This window comes from Oreochromis niloticus, linkage group LG9 (assembly GCF_001858045.2).
Source record: "Oreochromis niloticus isolate F11D_XX linkage group LG9, O_niloticus_UMD_NMBU, whole genome shotgun sequence".
NCBI classification, from domain to species: Eukaryota; Metazoa; Chordata; class Actinopteri; order Cichliformes; family Cichlidae; genus Oreochromis; species Oreochromis niloticus.
Window position 1 is genome coordinate 25,818,864 of NC_031974.2, and position 15,981 is coordinate 25,834,844.

At 40.0% G+C, this 15,981-nt stretch overlaps 1 protein-coding gene across 1 annotated transcript in view; it reads right to left on the bottom strand.

Annotated features, from left to right (window-relative positions):
* Positions 1 to 15,073, bottom strand: part of col11a1a (collagen, type XI, alpha 1a) — a 71,612-nt gene extending 56,539 nt beyond the window's left edge. Inside the window, 4 exon segments of the mRNA XM_005461396.4 lie at positions 6,830 to 6,992; positions 9,250 to 9,463; positions 9,807 to 9,971; positions 14,650 to 15,073. Coding sequence (XP_005461453.1) covers positions 6,830 to 6,992; positions 9,250 to 9,463; positions 9,807 to 9,971; positions 14,650 to 14,764 — 657 coding nt within the window. The 5' untranslated portion in view covers positions 14,765 to 15,073.
* Between the last annotated feature and the right edge of the window lie 908 nt (positions 15,074 to 15,981).

Genomic DNA, 15,981 nt, shown 5'->3' on the forward strand with positions numbered 1-15,981 from the left:
CAGAAACGCCAGTTTCTCAGATTAAAGCTCACAAAACTATTTCAACAACCACCAAACAGCAAATGAGAGCAGGCACACGGATTCCACACAAAGACGTAAACACAGAGCGGACCCGACGCATCAGAATCAGGTTTGTCTTTCTCGGCTTTCTCACCCGATGGGACGTAGACGGACACGCCGTCGGAGCTCAGCGATTCTGATGCGTCGGGTCCGCGCTGTGTTTCGGTCTTTTTTGCGCTGATTCTGAGCTGCAGGTTTTGTCTCTCTCCAACCAAAATTCACCGAGCCAGCAGCAAAAGAAGCAGCAAACTACGCTTCACATTTGATCAATGTCGTCATGAATTCCCTCTGAGTTTTGCTGTTTTGGTTCCATCACGATAAAAATCACACTTCATGCCCTCTCTCTCTCTCTCTCTCTCTCTCTCTGTGTGTACTTCAAGAACAGTTTCCCGTCTCAAATCTCTGTTTTCTGCATTATTCATTCGCTTATTACCCACCAGTCTACCGTTGTTTACAGCGCTGTCGGCTGCTGTCTTTTTCTTTTCTTTTTTTCACTTAAATGACCTCGGGCAAGAAAGCCTATTTTCTGCTGTTCAATATTGAAGAAATGTAAACTTTTTAAAATTGTGCAAAATTGCAGAATATTGCAGAATATTTTTAAGGTTATCTGCTATAAAACGCCAGACCAGGAAAATCTCCTTCATGTTTTTCTGAGTTTTATTCTCAGTTACTTTCACACAAAGGCATCTGCTGTGATGTTCACAATTCTGATGAAGTCTCACATGTATCAGTACTGATAAATGATCAGAATTATAATATTTCTGACTGTCTGAGGCTAAATTGAATCGAATCAGGACTTTGAGAACTGGAATCGAACGGATTATAGAAATCAGTGATGATGCCCAGCCCGAGTGAGCAGCCTAGGCCTGACAGAAGTGGATGTAGCTGTGGGTAATAAGAAAAGATGAAAAGAACTATTGATAACTTTTTTGTTAAGTTAAGGCCTGATCCGTCTGAAATTCATAGCCAGCTCTGACACGGTGCCATCAATCTTTGAATGCTGAAAAAGCAGCAGTGTATCCAGAAAACACATTATATGCTGCAATAAATGCACTGCCCAAGTGTCCCCTCTCCCCACTGCCTTTCAGCAGCAGGCAGCAGCAAACAGGTCGTCAGAGGAGCCAAGATGATGATTAAGTTTTCTACAATAACATTTTCTACAATATTGACAAAGCACTTTAAGCACAAGATTGTTAGTTAATAATTTAGAAATGAATATTGTCTGTATGGACTGCAACTTCCCCCCCCAAAAAAGTGCACATGTAAAACTCCGGTGTTAAGCGATGCCTTAGAGCCCTGCTCTAAGGACACAAATGGAGACAAACAATGGCAGCAAAATGCCAGCCACAGAGCCCAAACACACATTTATAAAGCTTAAGGGTGATGTCTTTTTGTTTAGTTTGATTTAACATACCTGTGTATACATTTACAAATAAAAAATTAACTTGTGTTATCAGTTGAAGACATTTGCCATATTGTTCATTAAAACAAAATTTTACTTGTATAATGATCATTGGACAGCTATAAATCAAGCCTGTAAAGAGATGTGTGTGCCTCAGTCCAAGTGTTTTGGGGGAGGGGACTCAATAAAAAGAAGGTAAGATCAAGCTTTGTCCTGAATCAAGCTGACATGTATTACCTCACATGTGTCACCATAAGACCAACAGTGAATGCTTGAACCCTGCTTTGAGTCAGCTGTAATTAGTCCACGTCTGAGACCCACCCGTCTGCACACAAATAGGTTGTGGAGACGTGGTGTTCTCACTCAAAACCAGCTCAGCACAATTAGTAAACTTCTGACTGCTTCATGACCAACACATTTAACAATAGTTGTAATTAGAACAAAAATGATAAAAGATGGGCATTCATGATCAAGAACACCAATAAAGTTTTAATAGATAGTAAATTGTTAAATTAAATTTAAGATTTTATTCTTGGAGGCTGCTGGGTTGATAAATGTTAAAGCACATCTATATGAATCATCTCACCATCAGTATACCTGCCAAGTTCTTCTTTCATCTCTCAGGTATAAACCGAAATCCCACAGACGGCTTCTTCCTTTAACGGTTCATTAAAATGTCTTTCCAGTAAATAATAAGACTGCTGCAGACCTGCATTACAAACAAGAGCCAAACCACAAAACCAAGACATGGTAAGAGAGAAACTAATATTAAATCTGGAAAGTAACACCATGAGGGCTCCAGAGACAGACGGGGATTTAGAGAGAGCAGCTGGGATGGTAAAAGATGTTTTGTACTGGGAAACACCTGGGAAGAGTTACACCACAGTTCTGAGCCTGTCTTCTAATGTGGACTGCTGAGAAAAAAAGGGGGGGGGAGAGCCAAAGCAACTTGGAGTAAAGCCAGAACTCCAAAATATGCCCCTCCTGGCTACAGAATACCTCTGTGCAGCATGGAAGCAAGCCCATGAGGTTATACATTAATGACTGCACTGTTAAAGGTCAATAAGAAAAGAGAGGGCATGAAAAAGAGCAGTGGGGTTAAGATCAACAGCTGAGACTTGTCAATCCTTGTAGAAATCAGTTTGCTACTCTATACCTGCTTTATCCACGTTGTGAAGCATCCCCTGCTACCAAAATAGTAAAGTTATGTAACAGCTTTAAAAAATCCACTTTCACAAAGGGCTTTGACAAAGAAGTTAAAGCAAAATACAAGACTAAGAAATGGAGACGCACTGATCAACCAGCCAGGGACCACAATCAGCTGATTTCCAAATTGTTCAAGCCGATCTGTTTCAGGCAACATGCACTCGTGTGCACACTCACAGCACTCACAGCCACATGCTAACATGTCGTTAGCATGGAAGCTCTTCACTGTATGTGCAGACACAAAGTTCGCCAAGGTAAACCGCATCTGTTGTCACAAAAACAAATACAATAACAAATGTAATCAGACACGTAGATCACCCTCACCCACACATCTAAAGGATCTGTTAAAGAAGCTAACAAGGGAAAAGTAACTAAAATTAAAGCTATGCTAATTTTAGTTACTCAGTATAAGCAGGGTCAAAGCAGTTACGAAGAACATTATGGAGATAAGTGAAAAAGAGAAAAGGGTCGATGCCCCTTTTCTCTTTTTTCAAATAAATTGACCAGTTATTACATTATTCATTGAAACATTAATTTTTTTAATTTCACGAATCAGTGTTTACATGTACTAGTTAAGTCACGGAGTCACTAAAAAAAGTTATGTCCGTTTGTTTGGAAAAATTGCATCTGTCTTATACTTTATGTAGCACAAAGTGACAGAAATAAACCTGGAAAATAATCATGTTTGTGATCTGTAAAGGGCAAATTCTGCCATATATCTTTTTTTACATTCTACCTCATCCTAACCACAAGTCAACTTGGGATATAAATAAACATGGAAGAGGTCAAGGGTTACAGCCACGCATAGTAAAATTGTTGGAATCGATAGCTATATTGAAATAACATCTGTTTTTTGAACCATTAGCATGCAACAATGTCAACTTTTTCCGTGACAGATAGATATTGTTTTTTTTTTTCTCTCGGTTAAAATCCTACTACAAGTTCTAAATACAGAGGCAAGTTATCACTGGCCAAATTTGTCATCAGCATGCGCCCTTTGACATACTGTAGCCAAAGGCAACATACCTTTAAGTCTAACCACAGTCAGCTGTAATTAGACAGCCTCATACAACAATTACAACAATATGTGATTTATAATCATCGTAAACACTAGAAAAGTAAGTATGCGTAAGAAAAAGAACTCAAAATGCAAAGTGATATATCTGTGCATATATATATATATATGTGTGTGTGTGTGTGTGTGTGTGTGTGTGTGTGTGTGTGTGTCCACCAGGCATGAATAGACAGTCTCGTTTAGCACAGTAGGGAGGCCTCAACCTAGGGAGGATGCAGTGGGAGGAGGGGGTGGTGAGCAGGGGTGAGTATGCAGGGAGGGGAGGAGATGAGGAACTAAGAAGGCCTGAAGGCTCAATGAAAGCCTCCCATTCATCTAAGCCAGATCCTTTTGCCATGGTGGTCGCCCCAAACCTGAGGCAGGTACTGCATGAATAGACATTTATGAAAAATGCAGGTGAAGTTGGGAAAATAAATTCCAAAATTTGAGTAAAGAAACACACAACAGCAATGTGTGCTATCTAACCCTATAAATCAAACACTACTCATTTAACACAGATGTAAAACTTTTGGGGAAACTGACAATTTTGTATTTTTCACATTTCAAATTTTTTTTAATTTTCTTATACATGGTTATATTTTTACCAGGTCAAATCTCATAAAACTTGAGCAATGACCAATTTTACAAAAAACCCCCAAAACATCAGGGGGAGGTCTGACATCATCTCTCATTATAAAAAAATTGGCATGAATGCACAAGGTCGAGGTATTTCCTTCCCCTCTACTGTACATCCCAGCATGCAATGGGCACTGAGGGTATCTGAAGAGCGCAAGGACAGAGAACAGACAGGAGACCTGTTCCAAAAACTACACAGAGAAGACCCTGTTAGGTGACTTATGGCTCATATTTTCAGCCCTTCCACTGCCAGCCTCTGACTAGACACACTGTTTGATACAAACATGGGCCTCAGTGGCCCCTCATAAATCTAATCAAAACCGACAGGATATGTGAAAGCAAATCTGCTTATAAACGTTTAAAAAATAGTACAACAAACATATAATATGTCTACCATTATATATCATAAACTACACAGATCTGGTTTTATTAGCTGATAAACATTTTTTAGATGTTTTTAGAAAGATTACTTAAGATGAACAATCCTTTTTTAAGGGGCACTCACAAAAATAATCAGGATATACAACATAGAAAGGAAAATAATGCTTTATAAACTTAAAATGGATAAACAAACATGTTCTCCAAATATGAAGTGGTGTCACTGTTTGTGCTAACTGTCTTTGTGTCTGATGTGAGCTTTTAAAGGTCTTTAATGCTGGATTTATATATTAGACACTGATGTCTTTGTTTTATCTTTTCTCATCTTTGTGGAATATATTAAAATACATAAGTGAATCATCCATATAAATATATGCTTTAATATACACCTGCAATGTTTAGGGGCAAGACCAAGTTTTTTAAATAGAAGTAACAGAAGGCAGTATATCCAAGGAAATTGCGCTCAGATCAAACGGTACTTTATATTAAAATTCCCATCATGATAGACATTATTATCATAGGATAAAGGTGACTGCATTGATTAGCAGCATGTTTCCCTCTAAGCACACAAGTGTACACAAACTATGCCAGCAAAATGTCTCCAGTAGAATAACAGGGCCGCTCGATCCCCTCAGTACTGGGTCAAGGGTTCCTTCAAGTTCTTCCTTTAACAGTTTCACTAGCAAGTTATATATATAATAGTTATAATTCAACAAGGGAGACAAGAAATCAAACCTTGATAGACACGATTAAGTTCACAATGTGTTTTCAATTAGATAGAGCATAGCTATATAGTCTAGCATGGATAGTCTAAGGAGCTTGCAAAGAAAAGCGTCTGGACTCCTTTAAGTTGCTTGAAGATGTTTCACCTCTCATCCAAGAAGCTTCTTCAGTTCTAAGAGCAATTGGTTGGAGAGTCCCAGATTTTAAGCTCTATGGGAGTGTCCCCAAGAGGGTCATGGACCCCCTATTGATCCTCTACCTAATCACACGAGCCAAGGTGTGAAAACGGGTGAGGTCACAATCACCCAAGGTTTCGGGTAAACCCACTGTGAAGCCTAGCCCCACCCTATCATGTGATTTACTGAGGTCAAATGGCCCAGGATGTGTGTGGCCGTTAAGACATCTAGGAAGGGATCTCAAACGCCTTAATGCCCACTCACACTATTTTTAGATATATATTTTAGGTAAGCATATTACCAAATAATCTCAATATGGCACCAAGTCAGAAAGTTAAAATGCAAGGCAAAATAAAATAAAATAAAAACCTTGTGCTCACTCTTGTGGGTCAGGGGCACTCTATGTCTCTGTGGCGATTTTAAGGTACACCAACAAAAACTAGGACAAAAGTAGAAGGCTCAGTCTGTACCACTTAGGCAAACCTCAGTCCAAAATAGTTCCCATGCAGCCTCCCAGTGACCTTTATGTTTCACCATAAATATCATGACAATTCAACCTGTGTTTGTCATTATTTATGTCTGCCTGACCCACTGCCACCATCAGCCTCTGGATGAACTGTGCCTCAAAGCAGAACAAACATCACACTGAACGAACAAATGGTAACAAACCCGAACTCCCAGACAGTTACTCATACAGTCTGGGAGTTTGAAGCAGAACAAAGCAGATTTGTATTCAATTTATATTCAATATCCCTTAGTTATGGAAAATTCTTCTGTGAGAAGATCAAATAAAACAGCAAATGTTAAAGTTGCCACAAAGTAGCGATATTAAAAATGAGAAGCAACAAAGGTCAAATATCAGATATCTCATATCTGATATGCATGTAACCTTCCTTTGGTTTCTATCAAGTCCACATTCCATGTTGGTAGAATCACAAGGATCTGTGTCAGCGCGATTTAAACTAAAACCTACTAAACAACACATTTTCAAAACTGGGTAGACAGTAAATACTCTTTCAAATTAAACAAGGGAAAAAATGCATTTAATAAACACAGTAATGGATTAAACTTCTACTTTTTCAGTCACAGATGGCAGATGCATGGTTTCCAAATTAGCAAAGGTGTCAAAATGCAGATTAGACAGCTCAATCACAAAGGCTGTACATACGCAATCCACCACGTTGACAACCTTACCTGGTAACCCTCCTGATCCAGTATCCTGGTGCCAAACACAGTAATGCCATTGGTGCTGACGGAGGCATGGTCACTCCTGGGGAGGTTTTTGGTGACCTTGTTCTTACAGTCTACAATGATAGTGACCACTTTCTTCTCCACACTGATGGCTACACGATGCCACCTAATCAAGGACACACAAAAGGAGAAAAGCAATAAATGAAAAAAAAAGGAAAGATCTATAAAGTTCAATGAGTTAACTATTTGTTATTTAATCATTTTGAAATGTTGTTGCATGTTGTTGCTGTGGGAATTCTCACATAATAAAAAGGCCTTGACACAGCAGATAGCTGCTAAAAATTATTATTATAGGTGTCAAGTAAAAATGAGGATATCTAATTTTATTTAATTTAATCATAGTCTAAAACAACATCCGCACTTTAACAGTATGTAGTCCACTTTGAATGCCTCACAACACGACTCAAGGAGAAAGAAACTCACAATACTCTGATGTATAATGATTCATTCAATTCATTACAAGACATGCTCCGGTGTTTATGGTATATTTTGATCGACAACCACCATCGATGCAATGGGTTAACTGGGGTCACACGTGAGTCTGACACCTTCCTTGCCTCTGCACCATTTGCGCTGCACTTGAGGGCTATTGCATACCAGGCAGCACTGGACCACATTCTTGCCCCCACACTTTGGCCCTGTTTAACACGGGATTACACTCATTAAACTCCAAACTTAATCCTCCTTCTGGGTTACTTAGCATGACAGACGTTGTGAACATTGTGGAAAGTGTGTGTCAAGATCCAGGAAGGCTTGCCTTGCCAGATCAGGAGACACACAGTCAAAACATTGTTCACAGGTGGAAGATGAGACCTGACAACATCTTAACCTAAGATAGCAATCAAAGACCTTTTTTTAATCACAGACATAACTGTTTTTGATCATTCATTTATCTACATGGTAAATTGTGTTACCATGTAGATGGTTGTGTCTTTGGATGTCAGCTAAGTCATACAGACACATTCCAAGGCAGGCAATGGAGCTTGGAGAAAAATAAATGTGCAACACTCTCTGGGATAAGCACTACGGCACAAAGGACTATTTGTCACCTTATATGGCAGAAAAGCAAATGTTGACTTCAGTGGGTTTTCACAGACTTTAAGTGCATATTGATCGGAGGGGTAAGATTATATTTGAAATAGCATTATTATATAAATCATATTTAAAAAGCGTAATTATGCCAAAACTAAGCTGCATCATATCTTACCCCTTTTTCTAAGTAAAAGAATGCTCCTTTTTACCTCATTAATAGCAGATCATTGTACCTCCCTATTCAGCCTGATTGTCTGCTTCCTAGTAGCAATGAATCCATCCATGCATGCAGCTATAGCCACTGAAGTTTTAAACAAGGCCTTGAGCTGGAAAGTCCTCCACAAAAAACAGTGCACTCTCTAACAAAGCAATCAGCACATAATGGGCAAAACTGCCTACAAGACTAGCACAAAGCCGGCTCGGAGTATCTTTCATTTGCTGAAAAATGCCCACGAAGCAGCATTATTGCTGACTTTTCAAGGATTTGTCAAACTTATTTCTATTATGATAACAGCATACATACTATAACTCATCTTAAGCCAATTTAGAGCACAAAAATATTGTGACTGGGTTCTGACTTCCTTCTAAAGTTCAGCATGTTCAGCAAGTGCAAAATCCTTTAATAACACTGGAAGAAAGTGTAAAGCACAGCATCCTTTCTGATTATTTACCCCCAGCCTGTCCCTGCACATGGACTCTTGACAGTGACCTAAAAACTCCCACTGAGCATTTTGTGATTTTTGAACATGGGAGGAGATAATCAGGTTTATGCTAAATGTTAAGAGGCCTGTATTTCTGGTACTGCCCCCTGCCTCCGTCTCTAAAATAACAGAGGCAGTGAGTTCATAGATGAGGTCAGGTTGTCCATAGCAGTCCTGCTGTGCCCCAATAATCCAGTGTCTCTCTGTCTCTGACCTGTCTCTGTGCCTACAGACCCCTGATGAGATGGCTAATCCGGTGATGAGCACCTGCAGTGCAACAAGGGGAAGATATGGGTTGTTTTCTCACTTTTATCAGAAGAACAAGTCAGTGGGAATCAGAAAATATTTTAGTTTTACATGATCATTAAACTATTTTTAGGCTGATTAAAATGGCATGATATTCAATGCATTATAGGAATCCATAGTCCAGCAAAACTGGCACCAATAAATAAATGCTGGATGACTTTGTTCAAAACTATTCAGTGCTGCAAAATGCCAAAGCACTGGCATGTTTCCTTTGCACCATGTTGCGTTTTAACACCCTTCACTCTCCACACCCATTCCCTCTGAGGTTGCATGCAAGTGATCGAATACGTGATTATGTGAGTGAATGTTCGAGATCTGACGTACTTTCCATCAGCAAGGTTAAGACCATCAAACAGGGGGTACTCCTCTGGGACTGGCTTGCCATTATGATCCTCATACAGGAAGATAGGTGAGCGTCCAACCTCCACACCCAGCTGCTGGACTCCTTGCTCGTTGTAAATGGACAGCAAGAAGGACTGGATGCCAGATTTGGGACGCACTGTGGCTAGGATGGAGAAATCCTCAGGAAAAACACCACCTGCATGGTCAAAACAGAAAAGTTAATGTGACTGAGATGATCTAATAAATAATATTTAACTTCGCCCAGCATCACTTTTCTTTTCAAAAGTAATAAATAATTACTAATAAATACTTTTTTTAGTAAGTTCTCAGTAAATACTCATTTTATCACAGTGAATTACTATAATAATAACACTATAATGATGCAACATTACCCGCTTTTAATTTTGGTAAAATATTAAGGTGCATGGAAATCTACACAAATCTGCATGGTATTTTTTTCTCATGCTCACCCAATGTCGTGCTAAAAGCAGTCACTGGCAGTTTGAACATAGCAGTCAAAGCTTAAAGGATGAACTTACCAGGGAATAGCTGTGTGGTGGGGGCACTGATCTGGACCTCCTTGGAAACTCTGTAAGCTGTATCTGGCGTCGATGCTCTTCGGTTTGCGCAAAATCCTGTTGTTTTTGTCACTCCTTTGGGGTAATTTTGAAATGCTAATACTTTTAGGACATCCACTGGCTCTGCTGTTTAAAAGGCAAAGAAAACATCAGGTTATTGCAGCGATTTCTGTGGGCAACATGAAGGTGCACTTCCTTTTCATAACCACCACATGAACGATTCAGGTTGGAAACATAAAATATAGTATGCTAAAGTGAAGGTGCATTCTCAACAAAGTCCAAATATATTAAGAGAACAATGATGAGTGTTGGGGCTTTTAACATTTTTTTATAAATGAACATGTCATTGTGCTTGTAAGTAAATGCAGGGCACTAACAGGACCTCTACCTAATGTTAAATTACATTTTTATAAATTATGACTTTTTATCAAAAATATGTGTGTTATGCTGGTTAATTGTGGAGTTCAGTTTCTTACAATAAATAGTTAAATTAGGAAATGTGGCCTTGCCAGGCTCTACAATCTCATCTGACAGGAAATGTCTAAGCCAAGGCATTCCAATGAACAATGCACCAACAGAGTTCGAGCTCTATAACACCTGGATAGGTTTACCTTGATAAGACTCTTCAATCTGATGTGCTTTACATAAAGGAGCCTATGTGGGTGCAAATGGACTCCCATGGGAAAGCATTATAATTATGCCTTCTATTCAGACCACTGTCTCATCATAAAACATTAGGTTGGGAAGACACCAACTGCAACCACATACTGACCATCGGTTATGTAGGCTGTCAGCAGCTGGAAAACTTTTTTTTCTGCCCAAGGTCTGATAAAAATGCAAAATATTTGATGGATAAATTCAGCAATTTCACCCGTACTTGACAATGCAAGTGTTATTTATAGACAGATGAGTTTAAATCCTAAATATGCTCAAACGACAGTTACTCAGTTTACTCCATGAAGCAGACAGCAGTATCTGAATAAATCAGGCAATACAACTGCAGACTGTTGGATGTAATAACACTAATGTGTTTTTCTGGAGCGGAAGCATGCCAAGGTGCCTGAAAGCATCAGTAAGCCTCTTCTGATCGCTCTCAAGCCGCTGTTATGGTTGGCATGTTGAGGTCAAATAACTCTTGTATTTCTCTAACTTCTTGACACAAGAGGATGTTAAAAAAAAGTCACTGATGTCGATCTCAACACTTTCTGGTCAACATTCCAGCAATGGCAAGGAAAAGAAAAGAAAGAGCATCTTTCATTCATTCATAGAAGCATGTGCTCGGGGAAGTTCCTGTCTTAACATCTACAACAGAACACTGAATGTGCCACTAGCACCTCTCATACAGAAGGTTTGTATAAGATCATTAGATAGTCACAACAGGTCAAAATGCTACTCTGGTAAATTATTTAGACTGAAAACACTAAGAATATCTCCAGGGTAGTGAGTCAGTGCAACGTATTGTTTTTATTAAGTAAGCATAAACACGTTGAATACATATTTTTGGTGTCTACAGTTGTAGAAATGTAGAGGACATTTGGTGGACTGGGTATTTTTTCATAGTGCAAGCAGAGAGCTGATCTCCTTAAACTTGGTGCACTTTGAACTCGAGAAGTAATCTGAAGAAGTCACAAGCCCATTCACAAACACCAACCGCTAATAGATCCCTCTAAGAAAAATTTGTGTTGGGTGATTAACTCCCTCTCATTTCAACAAAACGCTCAAAGGAAGATAAGGCAAAGTATCTAAAAACATCTTAAATAAATGCGAAGTTGAGAGCAGTATCAGCCGTGACTGTGGGAATACCCTCACTAAGGACAACATGGTCATTTTTGTAGCTTGTGAGGATGAAGCAGCTACTTATTTTGGAGAGTGAACTGAGGAGCTTATTGTGAGTTCCCGCAGAGTTGCTTTCAATTCAGACTCCAGGACTCATATGTTCCAGATGTGCCAATTTGGCCAGGCTACGACCCTCACACAGTGGTGCTGTGAAAACGTCAATACTGGCCAATCCATCAAGGTGGCCAAATGAGTGTGCACAGATTTTAAAAGAGTGCATCTGATGAGCTGGTGTGTTTGCCCTCAGGGCTAAGTAAACAGGCCACATAGCTGTGAGAAGGACTCAGGATGGACCTTCCTTAGTGTGGAGGAGGAACCAGTACCTGAGCTGCTAAATACTCTGTTGTTTCATCACTCCTTGCGTGGATGATAATGCAAACTATAGAAAAAGAGGAGAATGGGAGGAGCAATATGAAGCTTTGTTGCCATAAGACATCAAAATAGACAGATTTATTTATCTGTCATGCTCACAAGTGTACATCATTGTAAACTGGATGTTCCAAAAGATATCACCATTCACATCTGAGGCCAAATACTCTCTAAGTAAACTGTACATAACACTTAGGCTCCTATAATAAATCCCACACTCACTTTCTCGTTTTCAGCACTTTTGTCTTTTAAGGTAAAGAAATGTAAAATTAGCTGGTAAATGGAAGAGGACCTTTTCACCTGCAGCTCCCTGAGACTCTAATAACGTCTTCAGAGTGTCTCTCTCCCTCTCTCTCTCTTTCTATATATATAGCCCCTCTCCCCCACTCTCCCTCTTTGCTTCCTTTAACTTCCACCACGCTGCCGGCTAAAACAAGACGGCTTTATGCCGCTGTCATACCAAAGAAACTTCACTGAGACCAACCCAGTTTTTAAAGCATTTTTCCCCCACTCATCTTCCTTCACTTTACTTTTCCTCACATTATCTCTTTTTACTGTATGCCTCCATATAGAAATATGGGTTGGTTTGCCCCATTGTGTTTAAATCTCTAAATGAAATGACAATAACTATAAATGTGTGACAGCTTCAGCAGACAAAGGTCCAGCAAGGAGCTGATTAGCTCTCGTTCACAGTTGGGCATTTTAAGGAGAAGACTCTGGAAATGCTAGCTTTGTCTGTTGGAATGCACATCTGAGCCTGTGCCCCAGGGGCTGAGAAAACGTGTCTGTACACTGCTAGATGGAGAGGGCACCCTGCAGGAACAGCTCCGACTGCCATAAAGAGCTCCGAAGAAATTAGGACCATAGAGCACAGAGTCTGCAGGAGGATACTTAAATTGTAAAAAAATGTCTCTAGTTGTTCAGTTATGAAACAATATATTTTCAATTTAGACCATAAATTCAGTAATTATCATCGAATTTAACAGGTTCTGTAGTACTTTAACACAACAAATGATACCAAAATGCCTTGTGAAATAGATAAATGCACAACAAAGTAATCATGAACCCCTGCATTTGCACAACATCAAGTGAAACAATTAAACTGCATTTATTTAAACCTTTAGTGATTTCTTGTTTTGCAGAACATGCTTTCAGTCTACCACTGAAAACCCACTAGACAAACTGCAGGTACTGGATAAATATCACTATGAAGATCATGTTTATCTCCAACAGCATTTTTTTTTAAACAAGGAGTCCTTACAGAGTTGTCGGCCAAGATGTGAGACCCATGTAATCCTGAACCATGTCACTTGTGGCTGTAATGGTAGGCTAGGCCCATATGCAGGCCTGCTCTTTGAAGGCTCTTAAATCATAGGGAAGCTCAACAAGGACCATCATCAAATAACTGCTCAATACTTAGAGGGGAAGCATTCCCACCACGGACACAACACAGCCTTGTCCTGCAGCTGACCAAACCTTTAAGCGCAAAGTTGGTGGGTGGCAAGGGGGAGGGGGGATGCACATGCCAGTTTTTGGGCTTTGGTGTGGACCAGGGCAGTGTGGAGATAGGGTGAACCTGCATGACCACTTTTAGCCCCCACACCGACAGATGCTTTGCGCTCTGCTCTGACAGGTCTACTGAGACCTTTCATAAAAGCGGACTTCATGAAACGATTGCTGCTGTTCCCCAAACCACAACTTTCACGTCAAAATGTTTGTGCCCAAGAACCTTCAATTAATTATCTTTCCACACGTTCACACGTTAGAATTTCACCCATTTTATTCATTTAATATGAGACTGGCAATCAGATCAGGACCAAATTTAAACACCAATCCACTGTTGAATATATCTTCCGCCTGGCATGAAGTAAAGAACTGCATTCTAATATGAGTGGTGAAGTTAAACAGTTGTAAGAAACAAGTGAACAAAGTCCAGGTCCGACAAATGTCCAGTGCCATCTGGCTGGAAAAGCCCACCCTGCTAACCGTGTTCCAATCCACCTAGGGGACCACAGTTCAAACAAAGAGGTTTCTTTTTGCCTAAGTGAATCTTACAAAAAAGAGAGAGAAAAAAGCACCATGCTCTGTTTCCCGATCTTTATAAGTGCATACCAGCGGCTTAGGATGAATTTAATTAGGCCATGTGTTTCATCTTTGCCGCAGACGCTTTTCATTCATGCGTAAAAGTAGCACGAGGTAAAATTTGCTTTAATTAACGGGATTCTGGTCAACAAATACACGCATTTCAATCGATTCCTCACGAGCACTACCTGGGCCGCCTGTCTCAAAGTATTTAACGGTTCTCCTCGCAGCGGTAGTAACAGCGCACACTTTTGCTGTGCCTTTGGTTCGGCGTTCATCGGCTTCTGAATATGGGGCAATCTCGTCGTATTGTGACTAGTTTGTTTGTGAAACGGGAAAACACGTCTAATTGCGATGCGAGCATAACGCTGCCTTCTCCAGGTAAGTATACTTCACCCCCACCCCCTAATCTCCATCATCAGTTACCTAGGTTTGCCACCCAGTCGGCGTTCCGTACACCGTCCCCTTTTAGGCAATACAAAGTTTATTAGAGGCGTTTGGGACCTAGTAATCTTACCTGCTCTGACATTAGCAGCCTGTAGAACCAAGGTTATAGTGATGAATCCGGTTACAGTGGAATCCATAAGCCACCTTTTCGTTTTCCACCTTGTGGACCACCTTTGCATCTCCATGGTCGCGCGCCCACAAGTGTATAAAACTTCTGGGCGACTTCAGTGATTTTTACTGACGTCCCTTCCACAATCCCAAGTAATGATAGATACTGTCCTACAAAAAAGCCATATGTGACGAATTTAAGCCTCTTCTCTCAGCCACAACGAGGCCCTGATCCTCCTGTACCGTGCCCAGCCTTCACAGTGAAGGTAGTCGGGCTTTATCCAAAACGCAAAGAGTGCAATCGGTACACTTGGTGCGTCCACGGACAGGAGGGCTGGGCGAGCTCCACAAACCAGAGCGAGGATTACAGGGAAATGACAAGTGAACCAGCCCCCGATTAGCAAATCACGGGGCTGGAAATTCTCCTTCGGGTCCACCCATTGGCTTTGTTGTGCGCCCCCCGAAGTCTCTTCAGAGTGCTTTTCATGAAAGAAAACTCTGACACAGCTCATAATGACCTGGGAAAACTGCACGCAGGATGTTCGGTCACATTGATAATATCTATAGTTCACCAGAGACTACATCATTTGTTATCCACAATGTTTTCTTATACACCATTCAAAAATAATAGTAGTGAATTATAATGCACCAATGAATCAAACTAAAACACTAGACAGTGCTAGAGAGTCACTGAGGGTTATATAGTTTACATCACTACAAATACTAATCCACAGGGTTTTCCGTGGACAGAAACATGAAAGAACAGAAAAAGGGAAAGAAAACAGACCCTGAAAGGTCCTGCGGGTGTGGAATGAAAGAAAGCACTTGAATAAATTAGAGGAATGCAGATGTTTTGCTTTGGGGTATGAGAGATTAATAAATGTTTTGAGTTATGCCTCATAAACATCCAGACCAAACCAGACCTACGGAATATTTTAGAGTCATACACTGACCTTCCACAAGCTAACAGAATATTATGCGTTTGTTTGTTTGTTTTTGGTCATGTCAGGTAATGATATGCTCTCCTGATATGTTGTTAAACTAAAACAAAATAACAACAACACCTGAAGATAAACTTCATTTTATTTGCCAATTTTATCACTTTTTTATACTTTTTATTTTTATCGTATTCTCATTCAAAGCCAATAAATCTTATGTTATACTTTCTATATCAGTGATTAGGTCATTTTGAAAGAGAGTGAAAAAGACAGAAAAAGAGAGTTACTTCCTGAATTTCTTAAAACATGACACAGTGAGTTAAATTACCTTCTTTTTTTCTTTTTAACAACCGTAA